Source organism: Cervus canadensis, chromosome 2 (assembly GCF_019320065.1).
Source record: "Cervus canadensis isolate Bull #8, Minnesota chromosome 2, ASM1932006v1, whole genome shotgun sequence".
In the NCBI taxonomy this organism is placed as follows: domain Eukaryota; kingdom Metazoa; phylum Chordata; class Mammalia; order Artiodactyla; family Cervidae; genus Cervus; species Cervus canadensis.
In genome coordinates this window covers 109,709,395-109,723,160 of record NC_057387.1, presented here as the reverse complement: position 1 = coordinate 109,723,160, position 13,766 = coordinate 109,709,395, and the positions used below count along the sequence as shown (strand labels likewise).

The window sequence follows — 13,766 nt, the reverse complement described above, 5'->3', positions numbered from 1 at the left end:
GATTCGGGCTGCGGACATCGGATGTGAAACGGGACTCTCGGGGTACCAGCGCGTCCATCCTTGGCAGGAAGGGCTGGGAAGCAAACTGAGGCTTGTTGAGGGCGTACACGACCTGGGGCACGGCTGTGACCCCTCGGGGCTCAGGCCTCCACGCAGGGGAGCCACACGCAGGGACCGTCCCCAGCAGGGGTAAGACCCAGACGGAATAGCCTGCAGGAAAGTGCTTTCCAGAATGCGGACTGCAGCGAAAGGATAGGAAGGTGGGAGGTGAGGCCTAAAGACTGACGCCAATCTTCCTACGATGGGGGCGGCTCTGGATCAACGCTCACCCCCGGGACCACACGAGGAGGAGCCCCAGCCAGCGATGGTCTGGCGATAAGCAGACACAGCGCTTCAAATGCGGTCACCCAGCTTTTCTACCCGGCTACCTAAAACGAAGTTGTTTCTTTTAATATAAGTAACGTGGATCCAGCCTAGAACAGAAGGTCTCCCACATGAGATCACTCAACTGCCCTTGACGTACAACCCGGTGACAAAATCCAGCAGTCTTGGTGAGAAGGAAGCGGATGGATGGCAATCCGCCGTGTACCTGCGTCTTGGGCCCTACAGTCTTGAGCTGCTCTAACGATTACCGTCAGGGCAGACTTCTGCACAGAGGTTTCCTACCGTTCTATGAACACAAGCTTAAGAAGTCCAACCTTCAGTGGGGAGTAGGCCTTAAATGCGTGTAATAGGATGTTCTGAGGATTAACAAACAACCACAGTTTTAGAATACATGTGCAAGAATATTAAATCCTGCATACAACTGATGCTGGGAGGAATAACAGAACAGCATATATATATATATATATGCAGAACGCTCCCAAGAGAAATGGGTAACTGGGTCCTGAGTCAGAGTCGCCCACCCAGCTCAAGTATGAGCAGGGAGTGTATTACTTCTCATAGTGAAGGGAAAGCACATATATAAAACAAAAGTGTTTACAACTCACACACATCAATACCAATTCATTCCAGTGAGTGAGGTGGAGGGTGGGGCGGGGGGAGGGCAAAACAGAGCTCGGATAAGGGGAAATTAAAATGGGTTTCTGTCCCACCAGCTGGTTCCACTTCTCATTCTGTATGAGGCCACTCCTCTTTAGGCATCAGGAATCTTTAAAATACACAAGCCAGATGCCATAGTTTTAGGTGGCTCAGTGGTAAAAATCCACCTGCCAACGCAGAAGACACAAGAGATGGGTTCAATCCCTGGGTCAGGAAGATCCCCTGGAGAAGGAAATGGCAACCCACTCCAGTATCCTTGCCTGGAGAGGAGCCTGGCGGGTTACAGTCTGTGGGGCTGCAAACAGCCGAACACAACTGACCGCAGCACAGCACAAAAATGACGACATACACCACCAAAACCTTAGAGGCCCATTCGCTCTTTTTCATAAACGCCAGGACAAACAAAAAACGGATCCTCCCCTGTCCCTAGGCAAAGATACCCATTCTGTGACACATGCCCTACTTGCGCTCACCCCACGTCCATCACACACCACTGCCACTCATGGCAAAACCAGCCACAAACACGGACACTGGGTGTAAGGTGGGGGATTTAAAGCTGTTCAAAGAATGACTGAAATCCACACTTTCCAAAATCCAACCCCAGGAAGCTAAAAATCATGGCTGGTCCATCATGAAGACCCTCCTCCTCCCAAGATGGTTCGGGTAACCCTCCACGGGGCACTTTCACCACCCACACCAATGTGTCCTCTCTCCCTTTAAGCCCTGCTTGGTCTTCGAAGGGTAGAATTTGCTTCTGTTGTTAACTGGTCTTTGTTTTAGGTTATCACCGAACATCTAGGCTGGAAACTCCCACCACTGCCACCACCACCTTCCCTTACCTGCCCAGAGGCTGAACTAAAACGCCACGAAAGGTGTGCTCAGCAAGGCCTTCTGCCACTCACACCTGGTTCTTTTACAGAACGTGAAACTTCTCTTTAAAAAAAAAAAATCAGGGCACCAGAACAATCACACCCGTCGAGAGTGAACTTGACTTCCTGCAATCCTGTTTCTTCCTGTATTCAGGCCCTAATCTGGACAGATGACCAGGGACTTTCAAAAAATTTAATGCCAACCACATGCAGAAATCACCATCTTAGCAGTAACACTAGGGCCGCCTACACTTCCTCTCCCAGACATGGCCAGGGCAAATACAGGGCACAGAACGCCCTGGGCAGCCGGCAGTGGGCGCAGAACGCTCCCAAGAGACATGGGTAACTGGGTCCTGAGTCAGAGTCGCCCACCCAGCTCAAGTATGAGCAGGGAGTGTATTACTTCTCAAAGCGAAGGGAAAGTCACTCAGTCGTGTCTGACTCTTTGTGACCCCATGGACTGAATTCTCCAGGCCAGGATACTGGAGTGGGCAGCCTTTCCCTTCTCCAGGGGATCTTCCCAACCCAGGGATCGAACCCAGGTCTCCCATATCGCAGGCGGATTCTTTACCACCGAGCCACCAGGGAAGCCCCCGGTGCTCTGTTTTAACAACATGCTTAAGGCTCTTGGCTCCCAGACTGGGTCTCAGTGAAGGCAAGTGCCTTTAGTCGAGCTACGTGACTCTGCTTGAGTTCTCTAGCTACAGAACTTCCCAGTTGCTTCTTTTTCCTCTTGAAGATTAAAGTGGATGGCTGTTGTTAATTATTTCTAAGTCCTGAGAATATTCCCCATTTGGCTGACACCTACTTTTACCAACTAACAATGATCATTAAGAGCCGATGATCAACAAATTAAAACACATGTCATCTGATTATTGTATAAAATAGAGGGTTTCCCTGGTGGCTCAGACAGTAAAGCATCTGCCTGCAATGCAGGAGACCTGGGTTCGATCTCTGGGTCAGGAAGATCCCCTGGAGAAGGAAATGGCAACCCACTCAAGGACTCTTGCCTGGAAAATTCCATGGACAGAGGAGCCTGGTAGGCTACAGTCCACGGGATCACAAAGAGTGAGACATGACTGAGCAACTTCACAAAAAAAAAGCAAAAACAAAAACCAACTTTACTTTAAAAATAACTTTCATATAAATAAAAATATTTTAAGGATAAAAATCACAATAGAGATGGAAGTTGCAGTAGTGCAGATGTTATTTCCTTTGCAGACTCTGTATGATTCAAATACTTAATGGCAATTTCTAAAATAATAACAAAATAGATGGGAAATACAAGCCTGTGCACACACTTCGAGTTGAACATGCTTCACCAATGGAATCACTGAGCAGCTGTCACAGAGAGGAGACATTGTGGGCTTCTACCAGATGACTTCTGGAAAGATCCCTCATCCTGCTCCCCTTGCCCGGGGTCCACTGTGAGGGTGAAAGAGGCATGCCCCAGCACACAGGGGGCCTGCCCACTTCCTGGGACATTCTGGAAGCCTGGTGGGGAAGCCTCGTCACTCCTCATCCCTGATGTTAATTAGTTTATTACATATGAGATGAATTCCTTTATTCATGGAGAGTTAACGTTTGCAAACCTCAATGTACAAGTAAAGTCGTCACATGGAGAAGACATTCATCCATACAACTAAATTCCCATCCTCTTTGTCGGAACTGTGGTGTTAGAGAAGACTCGAGAGTCCCCTGGACTGCAAGGAGATCCAACCAGTCCATCCTAAAGGAAATCAGTCCAGAATGTTCCTTGGAAGGACTGATGCTGAAGCTGAAACTCCAATACTTTGGCCACCTGATGCAAAGAGTTGACTCATTGGAAAAGACCCTGATGCTGGGAAAGATTGAAGGGAGGAGAAGGGGACGACAGAGGATGAGATGGTTGGATGGCATCACCGACTCAATGGACATGATTTTGAGTAAACTCCGGGAGTTGGTGATGGACAGGGAGGCCTGGCGTGCCGCAGTCCATGGGGTCGCAAAGAGTAGGACACGACTGAGTGACTGAATTGAACCAATGCTGGGGATGGGCAGAAATTCTACAAAAGACCACGGAGCAAGACTCCGGGACACGGGCAGCGAGGGAGCCTCTGATGAGAACTCACCCAGCCGGCTGGCTCGGCCCCCAACACGTCTCAGCACCAGAGCTGGGGATGCGAAGCTCCATCTAACCCAAATTCACCCAGAAGAGGCAGCAGCCAAGGATCTGCTTCCCGTCCCACCCATCAGAAACAGGACCCTTTGCCAGGAGCATCCTTGTCCCAGGCCTGGGATGCTAACCCACCCCAGACCCTCCAGTCCCGACCTGCGGGGTCGGGGAGATCGCCCCCTCCCTGGTGCCTCCACAACTCCTACCCCCTGCTCCTCTCCACCTGCAATACCCGCCTCGCCCCCAGCCTCTCATCTGCCATCAGGAGCCTGTCCATGACTGTTTATCCCTTGGGCAACCTTCAGCTCCTTCAGGATAATTTCCCACCTGAGGCACAGCTGTCCTGGAGGTGAGAGATCAAGACTGAGGCAACAAGAAGAAGTAACTTCCAAAGGCTGGCACTGGCTCCCGCCACCAGGCCTAAGGCGCTGTTACTTTTGGCCAGACCCGACTCTGTTCTTTCCGTTTCCCTCTGTTCTTTCCGTTTCCTGTCTTCCTAACATGAAACCCTTCAGTTCAGTTCAGTCACTCAGTCGTGTACAACTACTTGCAACCCTATTAACTGCAGCACACCAGGTCTCCCTGACCATCACCAACTCCCGGAGCTTACTCAAACCCATGTCACTGAGTCAGTGATGCCATCCAACCCTCTCATCCTCTGTCATCACCTTCTCCTCCTGCCCTCAATCTTTCCCAGCATCAGGGTCTTTTCAAATGAGTCAGCTCTTTGCACCAAGTGGCCAAAGTATTGGAGTTTAGCTTCAGCATCAATCCTTCCACTGAACACCCAGGACTGATTTCCTTTAGGATGGACTGGTTGGATCTCCTTGCAGTCCAAGGGACTCTCAAGAGTCTTCTCCAACACCACAGTTCAAAAGCATCAATTTTTCAGCGCTCAGCTTATTTTATAGTCCAACTCTCACATCCATACATGACCACTGGAAAAACCACAGCCTTGACTAGACGGACAAAGTGATTTCTCTGCTTTTTAATATGCTGTCTAGGTTGGTCATAACTTTCCTGCCAAAGAGTAATCGTCTTTTAATTTCATGGCTGCAGTCACCATCTGCAGTGATTTTGGAGCCCCCAAAATGAAGTCTGCCACTGTTTCCCCATCTATTTTCCATGAATTGATGGGACCAGATGCCATGATGGTAGTTTTCTGAATGTTGAGCTTTAAGCGAACTTTTTCACTCTCCTCTTTCTCTTTTATCAAGAGGCTCTTTAGTTCTTCTTCACTTGCTGCCATTTAAACCTTTTTTTTTAAAAGGGGTACGAATGAAGACTGAGCGTCTACAGTGAGGCAGAAACGATGCATGTGTGTCCTGCACGTTCTGTGCATAAAGAACGGCCCACGATAAGGGTCCATCTGTGCACAAAGAGGTGGCTGACGGCACACACGGAACTGGCTGCCGGCCTGCCTCAGGGCGGATGCTCGCCGGCCCCGAGGGACCCCTCCGGCAGGCAGGGCCCAGGCTCCCGCCCCCCGCGCATGCCCCGCACGCACGCGCGTACGTACCGTCCTGGAAGACGCGCTCCACGTTCAGCCCGTAGGTGGCGCACGTCTCGTAGTACGTGCACCTCTTGAGGTCGCTGGAGAGCTTCCGCGCCCGGGCGTCGTCGATGACCCGCGGGTTGGTGGAGCTGATGGCGTCTGCAACAGACGGGCAAGAAGAGGCGACACGGTGACCCCGAGCGGCCTGAGGACGCCCCGCCCCCCGCGGCCCCTCACTCAGCAGGGAGGGGATTCTTCTCAGGCCCTGGAGTGATCAAAGCATCGCTTATCCCTGCTCAGCCCAGACGTCAGATGGCCAGCTGTCCCAGAGGGCCCTGTTCCTGGATATGAAATCACAGCATGTCCGCAAAGACCGGGAGGGGAGGGGGAAATGCAACAATGTTAGTCGCTCAGTCGTGTCCGACTCTTCGCGACCCCATGGACTGTAGCCCGCCAGGCTCCTCTGTCCATGGGGTTCTCCAGGCCAGCATACTGGAGTGCGTTGCCATATCTTTTTCCAGGGGATCTTCCAGACCCTGGGATCGAGCCTGGGTCTCTCGCATTGCAGGCGGATTCTTTACCATCTGAGCCACCAGGGGAGGGAAGGGTAAGAGTTAAATAAACGTGGTTCCTGAAGAAAACACGGTCACTACGTGCAGTGGCCATCTATGCACAGGCGCCCATGAAACACACCCCGCCCAACAGCACCAACCCCTCCAGGCGCCCTCTGCCCGCTGGACACACGCTCGCGGAGCCCCCGCAGGTGCCTGTCCCGTTCCGGCACAGGGAAACCCCAGCGAACCAGAGGGACAGAAGCCTGTGCTCTCACGGAGGGGGCGTCAGGTCAGCCGGGGAGGGGGCAGAAAGTGAGACAGAGCCGAGGAAGGGCCAGGGGTGTAGGTGGGCTCAGGGCAGGAGACGGGTCGGGAGGGCAGGGGTCAGGGAAGCGCGCCTGCAGGAGATGGCGCAGGGCGGCAGGGGTCCGGGGCAGGGGGGGTCCGAGTGTCTCGGGTTTAAGGGCGATCCAAGGCTGAGAGCAAGAGTGGGAGGTGACCTGGGGCACTGGAGGGGGCCACAGACAAGTGTGAGCACCACATCGGGTCTGAACAGATGGCTTGCGTGGGTGGGCGGGCAGGGGACCCCCCAACCTCCTGCAGGATCTGTGTACAGATGGGGAGATATGGGCAGCAAAACAGACATTGGGCACCAGCCACTAGTCTCCTGATAGAATGAACCCTGCATCCCCGCTATTTTTTTTTTTAGCTTGGCCTGCGTGAGCCCTGTTTCCATTCATCCCATGACTCCCGAGTTACAGGGAGGGGCATGCGGTGGGGGGACAGCCACGCGCCCTGCACACAGGACCAGAGGAGGGGCCGAGATGCTCCAGCCAGGTGCTACCGTGAGACGAAACAGGCTTTTCAGGGACTGTTCCGGACGTGGCATTTTTCCCGCGGGCGTGAAGGCTCCTGAGTCACAGGAAACACCCAAGAGCTCTTTAAAGAACAGGCCCCCAGAGGGAGTCTTCTCCGCTGGTCCAGGAAACAGCAGCAGACAAGACAGGAACAACCTCTTAGATGTTTGCTGCAGCACAGGAAATGCACAGGCGCTCAGCGTTCTCAGCGTTAAACCAGAGCCGCGTCTCCAGGGACCGATACACTGATTCTGTTTTCACTTTCTCTTTCTCCTTATTCCCTGTTTGCTTCTCCTAGCCCCATGGAACAGGTTTAACTGACAGTTCTGAATGACCCCCAGGAAAACTAACTATGACAGACCGCTGGCAGGGCCTGTCAGAGGGATTAATTCAAACAGTATCTGATCCTGTCTCACCCTCAGATTAATAAACCTGACTTGGATTTCATAACACCTAAGGAAAAGAAGTCTTTTTTTTTTTTAAGGTGTAAACATCTTTTAAGAAAATGGTAGAAAAACAGTTAGAAACCCAGGATTTTCAAACCCTGTGATGTATGTAAACTAGAAAATAAATGCATAGAGCATTAATCCAGCTTAGAACTTATCCTGACCGGGGTTCCCCACAACCCACCAGGTCTCCTTCCCTGGTGGGTGCCCACCCCATTTCTGTCCCACTCCGGCTTCCACGACACGGCGTCACGTGTCAGAAACAGACCCTACACTGGAGCACTCTTTTTGTCTCACGTTTCACTCCTGCAACTCTACACGTTTTATCTTTTTTTACAGCTCAGGTTTCACCCTCAAATCAATGCGATCCGCCCGTCTCTAAAACAGGCCGTGTTTAACAAACACCATCCCCTCGGCCCTGATGAATGTCCTCCAGCTCCCCGACAGGACCCGGGAGAGAGCACGTCCACCCACCGCTGGGTGAGGCCCTGCACCCCACGTGTCCTGGAACAAAGAACTTGATTCTCCTTCATCTGCTCCACCCCAGAACCTCCGACGGGGCCACAGGCCCCCAGCACCGCGGGCGGGGGGTGAGGGGGACCTGAGCTGCCCTCACCGCTGTCTCTGGTGCCCCATGCAGTCTGCACAGCAGCAGGATCTAATGGTCCCTGAGGGTGGAACCTTCCGGAAGCCCACACTCACTCCACCTTCCCGCCACGGGGGCTTCTAGGGTGCTCTGGGAATCAGAAGTCTGGGTAATGACCCCTCAGGTGAAGACTGTCCCTTCTGAAAACACTCAGGTCCTGCTCCTTTGGGGCGCGGCTTTGCTGAAGTCGGAACAAGTCCGACACAAGCCCTCCAGCCACAGACTCTTATAAAACTGAGGGAATGAAAGGGGGCTGGTTCCTGCCCTCAGGGCACCCGGCAGGACTTCCCCAGCCTATGGAGCAGTCTCCGGGGCACCCCGAGACCCATATCATCCTGGCGGGAGACGAGCACGGACTCCCTTTCAGCTGGGGAGGGCCACACAGAGGCGACATGCACCTTCAAGGTCAGCGGCCGGCAAACACAAGCGCCAAGCACCCCAGCAGGACCTCAGGGGGTGGGCCACTCATGGGACAGAAGGGAGGGAACCAGCTACGGGCTGGACACTGCTGTGCCCATGGATGCCCCCAGGACCCCGGGAGACTTCCTCCCTCCAAGGCCTGGCAGCGCCAAGGTCAATGGCGGCCCGGGGGGAGTGAGGCCGGGTCTGCGTGGCCCCCAGACTCACCACTCTCTACACCCAAACACACGGCTGCAGAAGAGAGCAAACTGGTCAAGGTGGCTTTCTGGCTTGGACTGAATGCCTATCTTTCCTTTACTCCAGGGACCCTACTGCACAAAGACATTCTGCGTCCTGAGCGCAGACCTCCGAACCCAGGGAGCCGGTAAGGAGATGCCCACACAGACTGCGCTTTGGCTCAGAAATGCCCTGGGCAGGCCTGCAGGGAGAGGTGGCTTGCTGAAAATTAACTGCCTCCATCTCCAGGCAGCTTGGAAAAGCAAGATCTGATTTTAGACGAGCTGCCCACTATAAAACGTTTCATGTCAAGAAGTTTTAGTCCCTTCACTGTACATCCAAAAGTATCACAACACTGTCTGTTAATCAGCTATAACCAAATACAAAATAAAAAGTTAAAAACAATTTTTTCTTTAGGAAGTCAAACACCCAATTCTGCACACATCCGACCGAACACAAACCAAGGGCTCGTGCGGGTGCGCCTTGTCTCGCAGTGACCACTAGAGGGCGCGCTGGGCATTAAAAATCTCTCATGTCAGCTGAGTGCAGAATTGATGCTTTTGAGCTGTGGTGTTGAAGACTTTGAGAGTCCCTTGGACTGCAAGGAGATCAAACCAGTCCGTCCTAAAGGAGATGAGTCCTGAGTGTTCATTGGAAGGTCTGATGTTGAAGCTGAAACTCCAATACTTTGGCCACCTGATGCAAAGAACTGACTCATTGGAAAAGACCCGGATGCTGGGAAAGCTCGAAGGCGGGAGAAGGGGACGACAGAGGATGAGATGGTTGGATGGCATCACTGACTCAATGGACATGAGTTTGAGTAGATTCCGGGAGGTGGTGATGGACAGGGAGGCCTCACGTGCTGCCGTCCGTGGATTCACAAAGTGTCGGACACGACTGAGCGACTGAATGGACTGAACTGAACTGTTGTCCCAAGTTGGTCTAAACCCACCTCTGCTCTGAAAGCTTCAGTTGTGAGACCACTGATCATGACATATATGCTTCGAGGGGGGAGGCAGGGTTGGGGTGAGGTCCTCTCCATGAAACCCCAACTCACATTTTACATCCAGCACCCTGAGAAGATGCCTTTAGTTTATTGCACACTTCTTTTTCTCCCAGCACACTTCCCCACTCCATGATCCTGGATTATCCTGCCAAGGCGTGGATTACCCTGCTCTAAGTTCCATCAGGCCTGGTGCCTTGCATATAGCTAACTGGTCCTGCTGCTCAAACGCAGAGAGTTTCTTATCTGGAGAAGTCTCACATCAGGGCATGCAAGGGCAGACCGGATGTGCTCATTCCAAAGGAATTAACAAAAACAGAACCTGCACCAAGAAATGAAGGGATAAATCCAGGGTTTCTTGGATGTGATTATTATTAAGTTCCTCATTCTTCTGACAAGGCAGTTTTAAAGTTAACCTTCATCTGACTTCCCTGGTGGCTCAGCTGGTAAAGAATCCGCCTGCAATGCGGGAGACCTGGGTTCGATTCCTGGGTTTGGAAGATCCCCTGGAGAAGGGAATGGTTACCCACTCCAGTATTTAAGCCTGGAGAACTCCATGGACTGTACAGTTCATGGGGTCGCAAAGAGTCGGACACGACTGAGGGACTTTCACTTTCATCTGACTTTCTAAAACAATCCCTGTGACCCCTTAGTTAAGTCCCCAGCAGATACCAGCAAGTCAATGAATTTATGATCAAGAGTGTCCTAGGTGATGTCACTTTACTAAGAGATCAAGTTTTTACGTGACCTAGAAAAAAAAAACAAAACGTACCCATGTAGTAAGATTCTATGCTCTCTGAGGGATCTGCTAAAAATGAGATTTGGATCATAAGACATTAAGAAATACAGCAGAATAAACGAAACTCAGCAATGTATCAAAAATCAGTATTAAAGGTGCAAACATTAACAGAAGTAACTTTTTAGGTTGCTTATAAATTACATTACTTTATGATAGAATTAAGATGTCCTAATATAGAAATTAGACTTCCTTTCTTTCTGAAGCCCTTGGGGGTGTAGCGGTGTGTTTTGTTTTGAAGTTGCCAAGTGATTTCTCCACTGAACCAAATGAGGAGAACGGCTGATTTCCGTTTCAGGGATTCTCCCTGTAAAAAGTAAGACTTCAGCAGGAAATTATTTCTTCCTTAAACCGTCTGCAAACCACCCCCGTCTCTGAAAACACAGGCCAGGAAGCCACCGACGGCTCAGTGGCCAGAGCCCCGTGAGCCCAGCTGCCCGGATGCCACTCACCCTGGGTCCCCACCAGGACCAGCGGGATCTCGCTTGTGTTGCGGTAGTTGGCCATGCGGCTGTAGTAGTGGTAGACAGTCTGGAAGCTGATCTCGTCCTCCAAGCTGAAGACAAATATGACGGCGTCCACCCACATGGCAAACTGGGGAGAAAGAGGGCAGGTGAGCAGGGGGCGAGGAGCGAGGGGACAGAGGGAAGGAGCAGCATCGGGTCACCTTCGTGAGCACAGGACGGGGGGCGGCCACGCGTGGCCGAAACCCGCTTCTGAAGCGTTGCTAATGGCTTCTCATCCTTAGCACAACACACCTGGGCCAGGATCCGCACCCGCTTCCCACCCAGGCCACTGTGTCTCCAAAGTCAAACCAGACCTTCTTCCCCACGGGAACGTCCACCCCCGTCCCGACTCAACCGATGGAAAGCAAACCCAGCACGCACAGAGCCGACCTGGGGACCGATACGTGGGGTGACCCTGCAGCTTCCTGCTGCACCCTAAAATCCCCCCAGAGGCCCCCCAGGAAGCCATGCTGGGACTCCTGAGACGGGGCTCCTCCTCTGGGCACCCACAGCTCAGAAGTCCTCCACCCCCAAGGCCAACGACTCTGTCAACAGAAGAGGTCTTCGTATTGTCAAGATCTGCCGTGGATGAATTACGGCACCCTTCCAGGGAATTAGGACCCACTGCCAGAGACATTAACCAAACCAGTGAACGAAATGAGCAAAAAGGAGGGGGAGAAAATGAAAACCCCACAGCGGCCCGGCTCTTCTGCCATTTTATTCTTGTTTTACCTGCATCCAGCTGAACTCATATCAGACCCTCTTTCTGGTAATTCAGCCGGAGGCACACGTTCGCTCATGTGATACCCACAGTCACCTTGGAAGTCTGGAGACAAGTGAGCAAAGCACCCCGGGACTCAGAGCTCCCCAGGGTCACACACGCGGCACCAGGCACCGTCTGGAGCCAGACGCCCTTCTATTTAAGGAAAGACCCAAGTGAAAATGGGGGGGGGGGAGCGGAAATCCCACCTGTTTTCTCTAAAAGAAGCTGCAACTAAGACACAAGTTCTGACAGTCAAGGCATCAGCTCTGATACATTCAGGGAAAGTTTCCATTGGGTAAGCTGGTGTGCTAAGTCGCTTCAGTCCTGTCCAACTCTTTGCGGCCCTATGGACTGCAGCCCTCCAGGTCCTCTGTCCATGGGATTCTCCCGGCAAGAACACTGGAGTGGGTTGCCATGCCCTCCTCCAGGAGATCTCCTGATCCAGGGATCAAACCAACATCGCTTATGTCTCCTGCATTGGCAGGTGGGTCCTTTACCTCTAGCGCCACCTGGGAAGCACAAGCTCTGACTTCCACACATAAATGAGAAGGGGATTCAGTTACCTGTGGAGATTTTCTGTGACAGGACAGAATTAAACCTGAAGTTCAGATGGTAACAACTAAACAACAATAACAATAGCAATCACGGCTGATGAAACCTTCAGGGTGGGTGGTGCTCTGAGCCCCCAATTCCTCGAGCTGGAGTTCCCTCTCCAGGGCAGACCTGGAGCCCTTGGGGCAGGTCTCATCACTGACTAACTCTGGTCCAGAGCGGCCGGCTCGCTGGTCTACCACTGGAGTCAGGAAAAAAAGCACCATGTCTGTGCACCTGTGGACCCACCCGTGTCCATCCCGGGGCAGCGACCCTGGACAGCAGCGGCCCTGAAGCCACTCAACCAGCTCCAACATGCATCTCTGCACATCTCTCAACTTTCTTCTTAGACTCTTAACGGTCGGAGCCGAGGTGTGCTCTCTGAGTGTGAAATTACCCCTGCACACTCCAAAACGTGTATGAGCTGGAATGGCGGAAAATCACCCCCAGTGACTCCCACACTTCACTGCTTCATTCACCTGTTCCCAGCGCCGCTGAGGGAGCCGTCGTGACCGCAGGACAGATGTCCCATGGGCGAAGGTCGACTAAGACAGACTCATTGAGCTTAACTGCCCTCACAAACCTTCCAGGACAGTCAGACGCCGGGCCCTGCCCCGCTCAGAGTAACTGACATGTCCTGACCATGAGCTCTCCCAGATTCCTAACCTGCTTTTCTCCACGTTTAACCGGTCTTTAATGTCTCCTTATTACTATCACTGACTATGCTGTTTCATCAAAGCTAAAGAAATTTCCATACTTTCACATCCTTGCGATCAGAACGTACCTTAAGGCCCGCTTTGTTTCAGGACTCGACAGTATTTTTCTTTTAAATACTGGCAAAGCTTATAATCAGTGACACTTGAGACTCACCGGAACGTGGTAACTCCGCACCATTTATCTGTCGAGCCACACACCCCTCAGCGTATGGAGTGCCAGAACTTTAACCACCCCCATATTCAACATCGTTCACTTAAACCACTCAATTTAAGTGCACTGTCACAGACGGGTAAGTTCAAGAAACAACACCAGGGATGTTTTCAGTGCTAAGTTTGCATTAATCAGTCTTGACTATTACCAGCCCTTAGCTCCTTTAAAGTGTTTAGCTGGTAAATTATCATAAAAATAATGTCATAAACTAGGGAGTGAGTAAACCAAAGAAAGAAATTTTTCACACTCAGGCTGGTGTTTTTTTTTTTTTTCTCCACAATGTCCATTTTTCAAGGAACTCTCAAAGAGGTCACAGCAGGCTGCAGCCTCTGGTTTTCAGTGGAGAATGACCTGGGCTGTGAAGCCTGGTGGGCAGCCTGGTGGTGGTGTTCAGATTTCCAAATTCCACCCAGCTTTCTAAGTGACTGCACTGCTCCAGATGAAATGGCAACCCACTCACTCCAGTATTCTCACCTGGAGA

At 52.0% G+C, this 13,766-nt stretch overlaps 1 protein-coding gene across 5 annotated transcripts in view; it reads right to left on the bottom strand.

The window, feature by feature from the left end:
* The window catches only part of AGAP1 (ArfGAP with GTPase domain, ankyrin repeat and PH domain 1), a 574,797-nt gene that overhangs the window by 338,873 nt on the left and 222,158 nt on the right, over positions 1-13,766 (bottom strand). For all 5 annotated transcript variants that reach the window (XM_043462059.1, XM_043462060.1, XM_043462057.1 and 2 more), the window contains exons 5-6: positions 10,951-11,092; positions 5,585-5,719 (exon numbers count right to left, since the gene is read on the bottom strand). In XM_043462059.1, the coding sequence (XP_043317994.1) occupies positions 5,585-5,719; positions 10,951-11,092 (277 nt within the window). The remainder of the gene's footprint in view (positions 1-5,584; positions 5,720-10,950; positions 11,093-13,766) is intronic.